At 41.1% G+C, this 15,576-nt stretch overlaps 1 protein-coding gene across 2 annotated transcripts in view; it reads left to right on the top strand.

Annotated features, from left to right (window-relative positions):
- The window catches only part of RHOBTB1 (Rho related BTB domain containing 1), a 46,112-nt gene extending 38,683 nt beyond the window's left edge, over window positions 1-7,429 (top strand). For both annotated transcript variants that reach the window (XM_026852005.1, XM_026852006.1), the window contains exons 7-10: window positions 2,112-2,262; window positions 3,973-4,061; window positions 5,467-5,572; window positions 6,052-7,429. In XM_026852005.1, the coding sequence (XP_026707806.1) occupies window positions 2,112-2,262; window positions 3,973-4,061; window positions 5,467-5,572; window positions 6,052-6,221 (516 nt within the window). In that variant the 3' untranslated portion in view covers window positions 6,222-7,429. The remainder of the gene's footprint in view (window positions 1-2,111; window positions 2,263-3,972; window positions 4,062-5,466; window positions 5,573-6,051) is intronic.
- Window positions 7,430-15,576: the final 8,147 nt, after the last annotated feature.

Below are 15,576 nucleotides of genomic sequence, written 5' to 3'. Positions count from 1 at the left end.
AAATATTAAATAAGTGGGGAGAGAAATTAAATATGAATTTGTGAGTTTCTTTAAAATAAGTTTTAAAGTTGTGTGAATATATATACAATCAGAAGCATTACAAAGAATTCTTGGAGAAGGGGCATTGATGAAGGAATTAAAGGGAAAAAAGGATTGAAAAACATGGAGTGTTAAACTAGAAAAGGGAGCTGGCTTCACAGTACTCCAGCAGAAACTAAGTGTATCAGCTTGTCCCCTTGAGTAAAGCGGGTGTGAAGTACAGTATAAAAGATCTCAATGCTTTGAATTAAGGTTTTGCGGCGGAAGCCTTGTGCGTTCAGGTGCCTTCCTGGTTTGTTTTTCAAATTCTGAATACTCTGCTAATAATTTTTTCTTGTGTTTTATCCATACACAGGTTTTGATTTTTGTTTTGATTTTTCTTGTTCCTTTCCATACTTACGGGTCTTGCTCATATGAAGCGTTCAAGTTTTTTGTGTTTAATATGCTGGAAGATTGTGCTCTACTTAGATTTTTCTTGCTTCTTCTAGTACAGCTGTAAACATAATTTCTTTCCCAGAGGCACGCTCAACAAGTGGTTCATTAAAAATACATAGTTAGATGCTCGTAAGCAACATTTGGCAATGAAGAATATGCATTTATTTTCTAACAGCCTATTTTCAATGATTAACTTAACAGTGTTAGCTCATCTTTCCAGTTTAAAACATTTAGCTTCCATTTTGTAGACTTTAAAACATTCAGTAATGCTTTTGGAAGTTTTAAAATATAAGTAGATATGAATTGAGTGGTTTCTTTTTGGTTTACAAAAAAATCAAACCATCCTCTTTTTACTTGCTGCTTTTTTCTGTATTTGGGACACAATATTTTATAAACTCATTCACTGAATTTACTGTTCTCTGCACTAGCAAAAATATATCAACAATGAATGAGTTGCACAACTAGCTCCTCTTATTTGGAGAACTGAGCTACTTCCCAGTGTGGATGGTAGGTATAAGAGGTTCATGCTTCAGCACTAACAGATCTGGGTTTGAATCCCACCCATCCAGGCAGAGCTGAAAGAAAAATTAACAACAAGCTCTGTGACAACAATTAACCCCCATCTAGCAGGAGGTTCCAAGCAGTCAGATTAAGTTGCGTGTACATTTAATTCCTCATCATAATTTTATTACTATTTTTCCACTCTGCAATTTTTTTTTTTTTTTTTTACTGTAAGTTCTTCAGAATGCTACAGTGCATTCTTCAGTGCCAGCATCTCTTCAGTTACGAAGATGTACGTGACAAACTGCTGATTCATGGGGATAGACTAGCTCGAGTATGGGAAGCAGACTGACCTGCCCCAACATTGAGACCTGCAAGAAGCTTTGGAGGGGTGATCACGTATGAAAACTGTAGTTGAGATGCTGCAGCGATAGGTTACAGCGAGGTTTTCTAACTCTCCTTACTCTTCTTTTAGGCTTCCCTGCAGTGAAATGAAGGTTGGGTTGTCCTGTTGAGAAGTTAGATAGCTTTCATCCTAGTCTGTGTAGTTTCATTATATGGTGGTTATGCTAATTACTTGTGTGTGGCAGAAATGGTTTATGTTTTCTTTGCCTCATTTCTTCAGTCCTCAGTCCCTTCCTAACCTAAATTTGGTTATTTATAAACAGACTGAGAGGGATGGGGTTTTCGTTATCCTCTGGTTTCTGTTATTGTCGGAATTCCCAGCATATCCCTTGTCAGGAGCAGATCGATTGCATTCCTCCAGCAGTCTACCAAGGGAGGTTCAGCCTGGGAAGTGCTCAGGGGCTTTTACGTGTCCCCCAGAGCAGGTCCATTTCCAGGCTAGAAAACATTGAACAGATTCACTGGTTGATATGGATCCAATTCCAGCAACTTGGTACCGAGTTGCTTGTATGGAAACTGGCAAAGGATCTGACTCTGGCGACACGCTTAACTGTTGGCAGCTTCTTGAACTTTAATGGGAAATTTCTTTTTTGAAAAATGTTTCCTGTGCCTTTCTAAAATGACTTGAAGAGAAAAAGAGACAGTCCAGCAAAGTGACAGAAGTGACGTATGGCCTCTATGAAAATTCCGTTAATTGTTAAAGAGACTCTTCTCATAAATATCTTTTCCAGGTAGTTCTTCCCAACATAAACAAGACTTCCATGCAAGCAGTTTTAGATTACTTGTATACCAAGCAACTATCCTCCAGTCAGGAACTGGACACACTTGAGTTAATCGCATTGGCAAATAGGTTTTGCCTTCCTCACCTGGTTGCGTTAGCAGGTAAGAATTTGTGGCCTTGTTCAATGCAGTTGATCTGTAACAGCTGAAACATCTTTTAATGGGTTTGGAATGCACAGGATTTTCTTGGGTGGTGTTGGTTGGTTGGTTGTTTTTTCTGAAGAGAATATTGTAATGCAAATAGATATTTTCCCTTTAAAAAATCTATTTGCCTTTCTCTTGTCTTTCTCAGTTTTGTGCAGAACCAGCTCAGAACACTGAAGTATTCTGTGCTTTCAAAACAGAAAGAGTAAACCTTCTCTTTAGCATTCATATAATGTCTGTGGCTTGTAATATCCGTTCTGTTGTTGTTAATTTACCTGAACACAAGATGGATCCCAGGCTTTCCATTACATCATGAATGCAGTGCTCCATTATACACTTCTATTCCAAGAGAGTAACTGAGCCAGTTCAAAACTGATCTAGATGATCATAGTTGTTAGAAATGCTGCCTGGATCCCTTTTCACTGCCCAGATGGGAATTGGGATATTTTGGTATATACATGGGGATTCAACCCTCATTTCAGGAACAAAAACTTTTCTATCACATATTTACAGAAAAATTACAGATAGGATACTACTTAGTTTTCAGATTGAATCCATACACGCACCAGACCTCTGGGGGCAATGGGTTGTTTATTTGTATTTCTCCATGAATGTAACTTGGAACTGTTCCAAAGACATGGCCAAGGCCAAAACTTAAGAGGCAGATGATGCAAAGCTACACATATTTACAGGACAAAATGTAGGCAAAATTTAATCACGTTCCCAATCCTAGCTCTCCTTCAGTTGTGCATCAGGACTGTGTACCTTGTCTTCACTGGTTCTGACAGACTAAATCTTTACTGCCTGATTTTATATGCACTTTTTAACTGTAGTCTTGATTATTCTTTTGAATAGTTGCAGCATAAATATCCATATACTATTAAGAATATTTCATTCCATTTAATTCTTGATGAAACATTTTAGATTCCAAAGGCTACTGCCAACAACTGGACTCAGCAGAATCAAATCAGCTGACATTTCCCAAAAACCACTCAAACCTCTAAGATACTGATGCCTAGGAAAGGGTTAAGAAAATTATTTTAGGGGAGCTGGTCAGCCTTCACTGGATCCTAGGAACAACTAATGTGAGCATCTGAAGAGGGCCTGAAGTGAACTTTTCTGCATCACTGCTGTGGGTACATTCATGAGTAAATCCACGATGCAATGGCAAGTGTACTGCTGCCTACAAACTTGACTATTGCTTTTGTATTACCCAAAAGAGACAGCTGATCAGATTTCTAATTTATGTTGAATATTGCACCCATCCATTCTGCCAGAAAGAGACTGGTGGCTGCTGAGCTTTGTCCTTCTATAAGTCGTTATTAATTGCAAGCTCTGTAAGAGAGAGAGAGATAAGAATTGTGTGTGAAACCAGAAATAACTAGTTTGGGTTGAGTCAGAGGGGCAAATCCTCATACAGACTCTGCTCCACTGGAGCAAGACACTCTGTACTGTGATGCAGAATCTCCAACCACAACTCCAAACGCCAGAATTTGACTTCACCCAAATCTGAAGGTGCTCAGGCTATCTGGATGAATGTGCCACTTGCATAACGCTTAAAGTTTACACCAGGAGGGAGAACATGCCTCCTTGGTTCTGTTACTTGTGGATGATCTGACCTTGAAATGTGACTGTTTCCCACGAGTGACACGTTTTCTCCTCTAACAGAACAGCGTACAGTACAAGAGCTGACAAAAGCCTCCATGAGCGGCATCGCAATAGATGGAGAAGTACTTTCCTATTTGGAATTAGCTCAGGTCAGTGTGCACTGGTTTTTAAAGATATTCTGGTCAACTGCAGGTCTGAGCATTGCATCCGAGTGGCTCAGAGTCTGTAGTTCTAAGAGTGACTGACAATAAAATTTAGTTTTATCTTCTACTGTAAAGACAGTTTTTACATTACTTAAATACAGATGTTTCATTTTTGAACTAATCTGGGGGGAATTTTCTTTCAAGCATATATTTCAGTTTTTCTTGATTGTGGAGCTTACAAGCTCCACGTTCTCATGGTCACTTTTCAGTAATATGAAATGTAATGAAGCTGTTCAGCTTTGTAATACTGACTGATTCTTGGGTTCCTGTCAATTCAGTTCTTGCAGACATATGTAGACCTCTATTGCAAAGGTAAAATTTTTTGTATTCTTAGACTTGGCATTTAGACTGGCTACTCAGAGCCAGCCATCTGATCACAATCTTTCTTGAGTCCCAGAAACTATGAAAATAGAGCGCCCCGGGTCACAGTTAAACTGCACACTTGTTTTCCGAAAGGACTTCTACAGCAGTCTCCAAGATACAAGCCAAAATGTTTTTTTAAATTGAATTATTCTTGATTTCACGCTAATGATGAGTCTGCCTGCGTCTTGGCTTGAAATCTGGAGTTTAAGTAGCACTGAAATACAGTACAACCTGGCCACCGCGCAAGATTTCCTGCAGCTGCTTTCAAGTCCCTCTCTTGCAATACCTATAATGCTGCTGCAAAACTAGAATTGACCCCTTTCCAAGAAAAGGCAGCTCACTTCATTTTCATTTTATGAAGGGTGTGATTTGGGGTTTTTTTTTCTGCTGGTTGAAGACAGAAGTACTGTGTTTAACTACTGTTAAGATATCCTCTCTGCCCAGTACCTACATCAGTACGATGTGTTTATAAGCTGAGAAGATCATAGTAGACAGTCAGAATGCCAAAATAAATACACGTGCTGTACAATCTGACTTGCATTATAGCTGTGCTTCCTTACGACCGAAGGAAGCTTGTACAGCATTTTGAGCTTTCAGTGATGTGTGAATTCTGTCAATGAGCGTTTTTTTTCCAGGGAGTTACTTCAGAGCAGGGTTTGCAGTAACTGATAGTGATACGACTGCTACAGCCATACCAGAAACTGCAGGTCCAGCGTGCCTTGGGTTTGGACCCTGTGTGGGACTCTGTGTGGTTTGCCAGATCCTGTGTGTGCTGAGCAGCTATTCGTGAGCCTTTTGGGCCACTGGTTGTTCCAACAGAATTGTGTGAGAAGCTCTAGGGCATCTAGAGGCCACTTCAGCCTTATGCTTGGGAGAGTAGTGCCAGATACAATCCACTAGGGACCACTCTAGCTTTAGTTGTTAATTGAGGCTGCAAAATGAATGATAACTTCAGGAAATGGAATAAGCTCTTTGGTTTTCTTTCCAGTTTCACAATGCTAACCAGCTGGCAGCTTGGTGCTTGCACTACATCTGCACCAATTACAACAGTGTTTGCTCCAAATTTCGCAAGGAAATCAAAGCTAAATCTTCAGGTACGGGCAACTTTCCTCTACAGTTTTCATGAGGTTTCCCCTTCTTTCTTCCCACCCGGTTGATTAAACATGAAGAGGAGCTCAGATAGCTAAGCAATGAGACCGAACATCCACATTATCTTGAGTAGCATTCATAAATTCTTATCTGTAAAGAAAGGTCATAATCAGTCGCCTGATTCCTAGACAAGCATTATGTTCTATACCTATTTCAGTGATGCTAACAGTCAGCCTCCACAATGAAAAATACACTTTGTAAAGGCCTTGCTTTTGTACACTCTTTGGTGGACTAAGCTCTCCTGCTTTCAAAGTCTTTTCACCCTGTAAGGAAGGCACATGAGGAAGCTGGGGGAATCTGCAATAAGCCAGCTAACGTGGAGACTGGGCAAATGTTTAGTGGCATAGCTTTTTGCAGAGATTTCTGGGATTTGTGTATCTTATTGAATTGCTTGGGGGCTTTTGGGTTGTTCCTTTTTCATCAGATAATCAAGAATATTTTGAGAGGCATCGCTGGCCGCCTGTGTGGTATTTAAAGGAAGAAGATCACTACCAGCGAGTTAAGAAAGAAAGAGAAAAGGAAGATGTTGCACTGAATAAACACCATTCGAAGCGGAAGTGGTGCTTCTGGAATTCCTCTGCTGTAGTTGCCTGAAGAAAGCAAATAAGTGGAAATCCATAGCCAGTGTCAGAAATTAGTCTTATTGTTAGAAATAAGATGTAGTTCAGGTTTTCAGGAAACGTTGTTCCGTGTGTGCATTTATTATTGCTAGGTTCAAAAGCACAAGCATACTGAAAGTGAGCCTGGAACAGCTCCTCAAAGTCATATGTATATTTTTGGCTAGTAAGCAGATAAATGTCTACCATTATTTCTTTTTATACCAAAAAAAAAAAAATAATCCAGCATTCATGTTTCAACCTCCAATTGGGAAATATTTTTATACTGTCTGGTATATTTTGTTCAGATAAAATTCTGGATACCGTTTTATTTTACAGACGACAAAATAACCATGTAGCAGCTTTGTAATTAGATTTTAACTATTTTTACTATGTGAGTACAGTGAGATAGACAATCTTCAGTCATAAGAGATCGCTTTTAGAGTATCTAATAAAAACTCATCTTAGGAGAAAATCTAGTTGCCTAGTATAGGTTGTCTTTTTTTAAACTAAGTACTGTGCACTGGTAATATAATTAGATGGTTATTTCCCCTTTCTAAAGTAAAGGGTTAGAATAAGATCCAATAACTGCAAGATATAGAGTGCTTGATCTTCGCTCAGCTGAATAATAGGCAGCATAATTACCTGTTCAACTGCAGGAAAATGTATTTCTAATATTTGCCGTGTAAGTGCAAATAATTATGAGTATGTGGGCCATGTGAAATCTAGTGATTCTAAAGTATTCAGAGGTTTTATATGTCTAGATCAAAGAGAATATTTCTAAAATCATTTAGAAGGGCTTATTAATTTATATCCTTATACAAGTATGGATCTGAATACAAAAAGCAGTTACACTGCTTGCATTTGAATTACTGCATGGCAGTTACCTTGCTCTGTGAGATTTTAACCATGCAGCCATTCCTCACGCCGAATTCCTTTTTGCTTCAGTGCAAGCAAATGAAAGGGCTGCAAAACCGAGTAGGGAGTTCTCTAGTGCTACAGCATTTTGTAAAAGAAAAAGGGTCTTCACACACAGGATCACTTCAGTTTGATCCAAATCGTTTTAGAGCTTTTCCCAGGTAGAACGCAAAATGTTAAGATTATTTTTAAGTACATCGTGTAGTTCCCCTGAAAGTAGGTAGTCCCAGAAAGCTGGGGACAAAGTGATGGCAGAAAGGCAGGAATTCTGCACAAGTGGTGCAAGTTTTTTAAAAAAAAAAAAAAAAAAAAAGAAGCCTCCAGTGTTTTCAAACATCCTGTGTGTTTATGATGTTTTATCAACCACCACTTTAAAGCTGCAGTGTTACACTAGATTACATAAAGGATCAGAGCAATTTTTTAAATGACCAAAATTAAAATACATAGACTGTAGAACATACACATGCAATCCTATACAGTGTCTCAGGCACAATCCTGTAACCAAGATAATATTGTGTATTAGGTTCGTTCATGTTGTTTCGTGCTGGCAGCTCAGCATACCAATGTGAAAAGCTGTTTCTTTGTTTTTGTTTTTTTTTTTCTGTATTCAAAGGCAAGGCAGTACAGTCAAACCCCAGTACTGTAGGTCAGGAAAGGCTTTGGACTGAAAGCCATGTACACCTCTACATATTTGCATTCTGAATGGACTAATTCTCGGCAGATGCTACCACAGGATGCTAGAAGCCACCCAGCGTGGAAAGAGATGCTGCTCTACAAACATTTATACGGAAGGCAAGTGTCAGATTCCTGCCCCTGTAAGATTCATCACCGTATGGTGACAAAGAAGGGCTATAAATGATGGTTGCAAATACGTCTCCTTAATTCTTGGTCAGTGGTAATATATATTGTGGAGGAGAAGAATGAATGAGAGAAGATGTGTCAAGACTTAAGATGAGAGAAATACCTGTTGTCATACGATGTTAACCAGCCACACTTTAAATAAGTATTGCTACTAGGTTTTACACAACCAAAGCTGCTGTATGATTGTAATCTTGCCAAACTATAATGGATATATAAATGAACCTGAGGTATATGCAATAATATCCAGTTGTGCTAGCTATCAGCTACTATAACCAAGTGGCTGGTTCATTTGGTTAATGCTGTCTATGGCCTTTAATCTTGGTGGTTATTTTGTGTTTTTTATTTTGAAAGAAAAAAATAAAACTGTTTAGTTACAAGTTGTGTCCCAGCCCTTTGAAGAATCTTCCCAAATTTTGCAGGAGGTGTCACCCTTTTTAGTGCTGCTTGTAAGCATCCAGCTGTGGTATCATGCTTTGAATTTGACTTGAACCGCTGCTTCCACGGCGTGCTAGGATTTGTGGTTGGGAACGTCACAAGGAAACCCTACAGCGTTTGTATATGATGGTGGAAAGTTGGTGCTTGTCACTTACTGTTAAATCGCATAGCAAAAAAAAAAAAAAAAAAAAAATCTCTTGCCACATTTCCCCATGGTTTCTGATATTTAATGATCATGATATTACCCAAGGGACATGAAACTAATTAGTCATGACAGACATGGGGAGGACAAATGCCGGTAAACAGCGGGAAGTCTGTAAGGTTTTCAGTATGCTCTAAACTTTGTACAGACAGCGTTTTCCCTGCGTTCTCACTGCCTTAGCTGTCAACCATCATACAGAATCTCTCATTACCTATTAGTGGACTCTCAGCACCCATCTCCCTGAATAGAGACTGTTTCATTGATAGAAGTAGAAAGTCAGTGCTTTTCTAGAGGATTTTTGCAAGATGTCAGGCAAAGAATGCCACGTTTGGGACTTTTTTTTTTTTTTTTTTTTTTAAAGCTCTTAAGCAATGCCAAGGACATTGAAAGTAAGCACATTCAGCACACAGCGTGCAGTTAACATGCTGATTTATGGGAATGCTGCATATCTCTGATTTATTTTTGGAAGCAAAATTTTATTTCTTTGATCTTACCATGAGAAAAGACAATGGACTCAACGGAAAAAGTGGCGACATTAGATGTAAAAACATTTCTCTTGATTGATTATGATAAAACCAGTATCGTGGAAGGAAGGAGCAAATCAGAAGCATTGCTCTTTGGGGCATTCTCTTTTAAGTATTTATGACCATTTAGGAGTTGAATGTCCTTTGTTTCTGGGGAGTCTCATTCAGCTTATTTCTTGGAAACAGTGTTTTTCTATTTGTTATTTAAGAAAGAATTTCTTCAAGCAAGGACCTCTGCATCACAACACAAACCAGTCTCTGTGGCTCCCCACCCACAAATAGCACACCAAAGCCAGAAATAGAAGCGTTTGGTGAATAAGATGGGATTGGCCAGACTTCAGTCACAACTCCCTAATTTCATTCTCTGAAGACCTACTCATTGCTGTCTTTTAGTCAGATCAGGCCTCAGATTGTGCAAAGGTAAGTAGTGGGTACGTTAAGAAGGGTTGCCTCGTAGAAGAGAGTAATCTGGACATTCTTTCCGCGCACTGAAAGCAGGATTGTACCAGAGCAAAAGCAGCACAGTGGTTTATTGCCCTAATTCTTCAGCATCTCACCCACAGGTATCTCTCAACAATAACTTACGTCTAGAAGTGTTTGATTTGTAAAATCAGGCTTTTTTTTTTTTTTTTCCATGTTCCAGTAACAAGCACTGGGAGATCCAGTGAAGGCATTTTGGAAATCCTGCTGAGGGCCAAGTCTTCCATCTTCTGTACGAAGGGGTTAAGAGCTAATGTACTAAATAGGATTAATTTTGGTACCTAAACTCCATAATGGTGAAATATTTCAGTTCTTTCAGACTTTTTAAGTTTACAGTCTGGTGAAGAGATTTGCTTTGTCAGATGAAACTGCAGTTTTGTCCCTATTCTGTCCCTTTTTTTCTAGGTCAGAGTCTTTTTACTCATCACTGGATAGGCCAGCGGTTATTTACTCAGGGTTAGAATCCTAGATATCTGCTATGTAGTGAGTTGTCTTTAAGGTGGCTGCTTGCCACATCTGAATCTGCTTAGAGTTTTGGTCTGTTAAAATGATCTAACAGCATTTGCATGGGTCTACTTCTGCAGGCTAAATTCCTGTTGAAATGGATGAGATACCACACACACACACACACTTTGAGGTGCCACCTAATGAATTTACACGTTATCACTTGCCTGTGTTCCAAATCTGCTCACAGAAGTTGACTCTCTGTACTGCATGCAGGATAAGACGGTGTGTTAGCAGCAATAATCCCCGTTCTTCAGGCTCTACAACAGGATAATTCATTGTCAGTTAACTTATGCCTTTAGCTAAGAGAATATAACCCATGTTATGGATTCACTTTTCACTAGCAGCCAGTGTATTGAGACTATTGTATATTTATACATGCAAATTCAGTCCCTCACTGCTGCTTACATAAAAATCTTGATTTCTGATAGAAATATGAAAAGCTTTTGGATCAAGGCTGCAGGAGGCTAAAAAGAAAATTTGAACATCAGAAGATGCAAGAATGATTATGCTAATGTATCCCAGCTCCAGAGGAAAATCAAACCAAGAAGATAAAGATGTGATTCAGAGAGAGCGGTTGGCATCAGACAACAGAATTGTGATGGCTCCTTTATAATTATTCAGCCTTACTATTTCATTTCTAAGCAGGCCATATAGCTACAACATCCCGCTGGGCTGTTCTGCAGCAACAAACGTTCCCAGAGGCAAGTCCTGCATCCTACCCCCCCTCAACACGGAGCAGCACAGATTACAGTGAAAACATTATGTTGTATTACTGATTCATAGCAAGTTCTTTCCCATACAGCACTGGTACCCCACAAAATCTGTCCTTTGGTCTGCAGAGGAACCCAGTACCTCCTGCTGGACGTGATATATCTCTTTTTTTTTTTTTTTTTTTCTCTCATGTTAAAGGATATTCCAGAACAGTAAGGATCTTACCCTAAAATACGAAGGATCTCCAGCCAGTCTACTTCACTGAGACAGCATGTAGTGGAAGAAAAAAGCTCTGTGGCAGCCAGGTATCGGCCTGTTTAGGGATTTCAAGATAAATAATATAAAAATTTTCAAAAAATACTCAGAAAGTCGGAGACTGAGTTATAGAACACACAGAGACCGGTTGAATGACAGCCTAGACAGCAGTATTTCAGGTACCATTTAAAAATGCTGAATTGGGGAGGGGTAGGTTCCCTGTAAATAGCACCTGTGGTTTTCAGCTTAAAAGAAAAGCAGCCTTCACCATTAGATAAAATTAGCAAAGTGGGTGCCACCCCTCTATATTGCATAGGTCTGAGCAGCCACACTGGAGAACTGTCTTCCCCCCACCTCATTCTGGCTGCTCTGTAGTTTCAGATGAGCAGACAGGTGATGGAATTTCACGGGGAAGATTTTCTTAAGATATTTTCTTGTATTTAACATTTTTTTAAAAAGGATTTTTTATTCCCCATGGAGATTAATATTTTTTAAAGTTACGGCTGTATAATAAGGATTACATGGCATTCCAGGTATTAGTGTGGAGGATTCAAATTATCCTCCCAGGTTAAAAAAAAAACAACTAAAATTAGCAGCAGTTTAAGAGTATATGATTAAAATTGCATCTTAGTCATTAACTATAAGATGGTTTTTCTGAGTGGATGATCAGATGTGATTGTCCCCACCTCCTAGCTATTATAAATATTAGTTTTGGGCGCTACATATTACAAAGAAATTTATTTACATTTCTCTCCTGGGCCTTCAGCTTGCTTGCAAAGTTTAGTGGATCCCTGTGCTGATGATATCACAGCTACATTTTCAGCTGTAGTGTCTGGGGTTAATTTTTAAATAATTAACAGATCTCTTCGTGCGATGAAACTTTGTTAGATGACGATGCCTTTTCCCACAAGCAGTCTAAAGAAAGGAGTCGCTAAGGAGGCCCCAGGGACTCTCTGAGGTCAGAGCAGCTCTGTGAATCCCGCCCGTTCCTGCACAGAACCCACCGGAGGAGCTGCGCTGGCTTGCATGGGCTGCGATCGAGTGTCACTAGTCCTGCGGTCTGTAAGACATCCAACAGCACTCTGTAAAACAACCTCCGTCAAGTGTAAGCACTCACACGCCTACCGCTTGTCTTCAGGGATTAAGATTTGCCTCTGGGGCTGTCCAAGGGGTACCCAGAGCCCTGCCCGCCTCCCTCAGGCTGCTCTGCTGAGGCAGGTGCTCCCCAGCTGCGTTCCCCCTTCGCTTTGGCTGGCCAAGGGCAGTGAGGTTGGAGTACACTGAAGTCCTGCAGGACAGAGAGCATCTTGCTGGCAGGTAGTGCAGTCACTGGAGGACTTTCTCAGCTTTCCAAGGCTAGAAAATGGTGGTAAGGAGCCGTAGAGACTGATGTCTGCACTGCATGGGGTTTTTTATTTGCTTGGGGGGGGGGGCTGTTTGTTTGTTTGCTGTAGTCACAGCAAGGTTTGCTTTTTGGGAGCTAATTCGTTAAAAGAGGAGGAATAAGGAATAAAAATAACTGCATAAAAAAGGTAAGTGGGTGATTACCAAAAAGATAATTGGGTAATTAAAGACTTGCTTTCTGTTCTTAGGTCTCTCCAGTATGTCTGAAGGTGAGGAGGGGACTGAATGACCATGCAGGTGTTGCTGGGCAGAATTTTCCTAACTTAATAAAACTAATTGCTGAAGAAAGGGGCAGGGAGGCTGGTGCCTCACAGTTTGTTAGAACTCACGAAATGATTCACCTTCAGTCTTTTCTGCTAGCTATTGACTAGGGGCTACAATAGGTGGCGTTGGTCTGAACTTGTAGGGCTCCAGGAAGGGTGGGGTGACCTGCACTGAGCAGGAAGAGGCAGGCACTTGCTGCATCTATAGGGACAGCAATCGGTGATTTTGCTGTTGTCTTCTAGCTCCACAATTTTTGTTTTTCTCTAGGAAAAGGTAGCAAGGAGACATTCCTCACCCTCTCTCAGCCCATTAACACAGGGTGAGACTTGGACCAGGAAGACAACTTCTTCGTTAGAACTACATTCTCCCCTCAGGCTTCAAAAGTTTGTTTCCTTAAACCAAAGAGAAATCCAGCAGTTCTGCCCATTGCACTTCCATTCCTTCTAAGCTGTTTTTCAGTCCCTGTGAGCCAGGGTGCCCGCACAGAGCAGGCAAGCTGCAGAACTTGCTACGTGACACTGGGGATGTGAAGAGCTTACACGAGTTCCCAGGTAACCTGGAAATGTTCATGGATGAGAGGTTTACTGGGAGTTAATAAATGCGTAGAAAGTATGCCCAACTGCACAATTTCCAGAGTCAAATAGCTGGGAGTTTTCAGGAAAGGTATCACTAACTGGTCTTGCTGTTCTTTCTCTCAGGGGCATCAGGTTTTGGGTGGTGTCAGGGACAGCATAAGGGACAGATGAATCCTTGGTCTGACCCAGCACTGCTGATGTCTGCGCTCCAAAAACGTTGGGATGAAGGATTCAGTGCAAGGAGGGGGGCAGCTTCCCCCACCTCTCCATGTGGTCCTTTGCAGTGAGCTATCTAATAGGGTTCTTTCTACGCTATTTTGCTGTTCACCTTCCATTGTCGGAAGTTCTCATGATGCTCTAATGCTACAAAGTCCAGGTGGCATTGATGGTAGCATGCCTCAAAAAAGAATCAGTCACCTGTGCTTTCTGGAAGTTAACATGCAGCACTTCGGTGTGCCTTTACCTGCACTTAAGGGGATTATGGCCCATTTACCAAGCCCCATCTTGGCTGGCTGCCCACCATCCCCAAGAGCCCACAACTGCTCTAGCATGGCTTACACATCCTGGATGTTCATCCAAAAGCTGTACCATACCGGTTCTGGATGGTTATCTTTATTTTGGAGCAGAGCTGATACAGAAGTGATTTTGCCAGGGTCACGCAAGTGATCAAGACCTGCTCCTGATCTCTTTCCTTTAGGCGCACAGCTAATCATAATCAATTTTTGAATGGAATGTCAGGTGTAAACTACAGGTTCAACTAATTTGCTTTTTTTAGTGTTTCATCCACCGCTATTTTCTTTCAGGGACCCAACAGTGCAAGACGGATTTTTCTCTTTGAATTCCCTTTTGGTCTTAACTGCAATACCTAGGGAGAAAAACGCAGTCACAACATTTTCCCCTTGTCCCTTTAGCAGTCAGCTACACTGTCATCTGATTTGGCAGCATTTGAGCTAAGCACTAATCAAGTCAAAACTATCTGATATGGGCACTTGACATTTCATGAGCATCCTTATTCTTTGATACAGGCTATAATTGGGCATAGGGAAGGCAGGTTGGCACAATCACTGTATTTGTGCTGAGTTGTCTGCACATTTGTAGGGAGGGGAATACTCTAGGAAAGCAGAGGGCTTTTCAGGAAGGGTCAGTCCTTCGAGTTAAGAAAGAAGGCGTCTCTATTACTTTAAGGGCTGCTTTTAGCCTGGGGTGGGCAGGGTGTGGAATTGGGTAAGCCCGATCTCATGGCCGGTGGAAAGGCTACCAGGGAGTAAACGAGCACTCTGGTAGCATGAAAGTTGAACGGCACCAAGTGAAGCTAGCACACGGCAAGTTCACAACCAAAAGCACGTCCCCACACCAGTATGTTGAGCTGCAAAAATTTCTTGCCAGAGAACACTGGCTGGAAGCTCACACAGCTCCCAGAAGAAACCTTTGGGGAGGAAAGCTGTCCGATACAAGATCATCACCTCTGCTTCATGGACTTGAGTGAACAGTGAAAGTTGTGAGTATACCACCAAATACCAGTTCATGCTTACCCTTGCTGTATGTTTCCCAAAGCATCTGCTGTTGGCCACTGTCAGAGTCAGGATTTGGGGCTGAGTAGACCTTTGGTGAGGTGCTCATGGCTGTTCCTGTGATAGGAAGGACACTCCTCCTTCACTGCAGAAATACCCAAGTCTGCTCTTTCCCTCCCTGTGCTGCAGGCAGAGTCCATTGTATCAGAACAGGTTGGTCTTCTATTTGGTGTCAGTTCAAGATCTCATCACTTACATGTTGGCAAGTACAGGCTCAGCCCATGAAGGGGGATGAGGGAAAGCAGAATTCATCCTTCATCACTTCCTGGAAGATTAGTGTTCCTGCATTGTTCTGTGCAAAGGATTAGTCTTTTAGAAGAGGTCAGATCCATGAAGTGACCGTATCTAGACAGAAAGACTGCAAATCAGAAGCCCCTTGGAGCACAGGAGTCAATCCCAGGAGCTAGTACCTGGATCTAAAATAGACTAGTCCTGCTCAATACACTTAATGATAAAAATCCGGCCTCACAGCCTACAGCAAACACTGGTCATTGTTCTGGATGATGCTAATCACATGAGAACACACAACACGAACACAGTGTCCACCAGGGATTTTGAAGCATTTTGCCCTAACCAAGTACCACGTTAGACTGAGCTCAGTGTTGTGATCCCCAGGTCACCTGCTCTGCCCTGCTCTTTAGGAGGC

The sequence above is a fragment of the Athene cunicularia genome (assembly GCF_003259725.1).
Source record: "Athene cunicularia isolate RWA chromosome 6 unlocalized genomic scaffold, athCun1 chr6_part2, whole genome shotgun sequence".
Lineage (NCBI taxonomy): Eukaryota > Metazoa > Chordata > Aves > Strigiformes > Strigidae > Athene > Athene cunicularia.
This window is presented reverse-complemented; position numbering and strand designations above follow the sequence as displayed.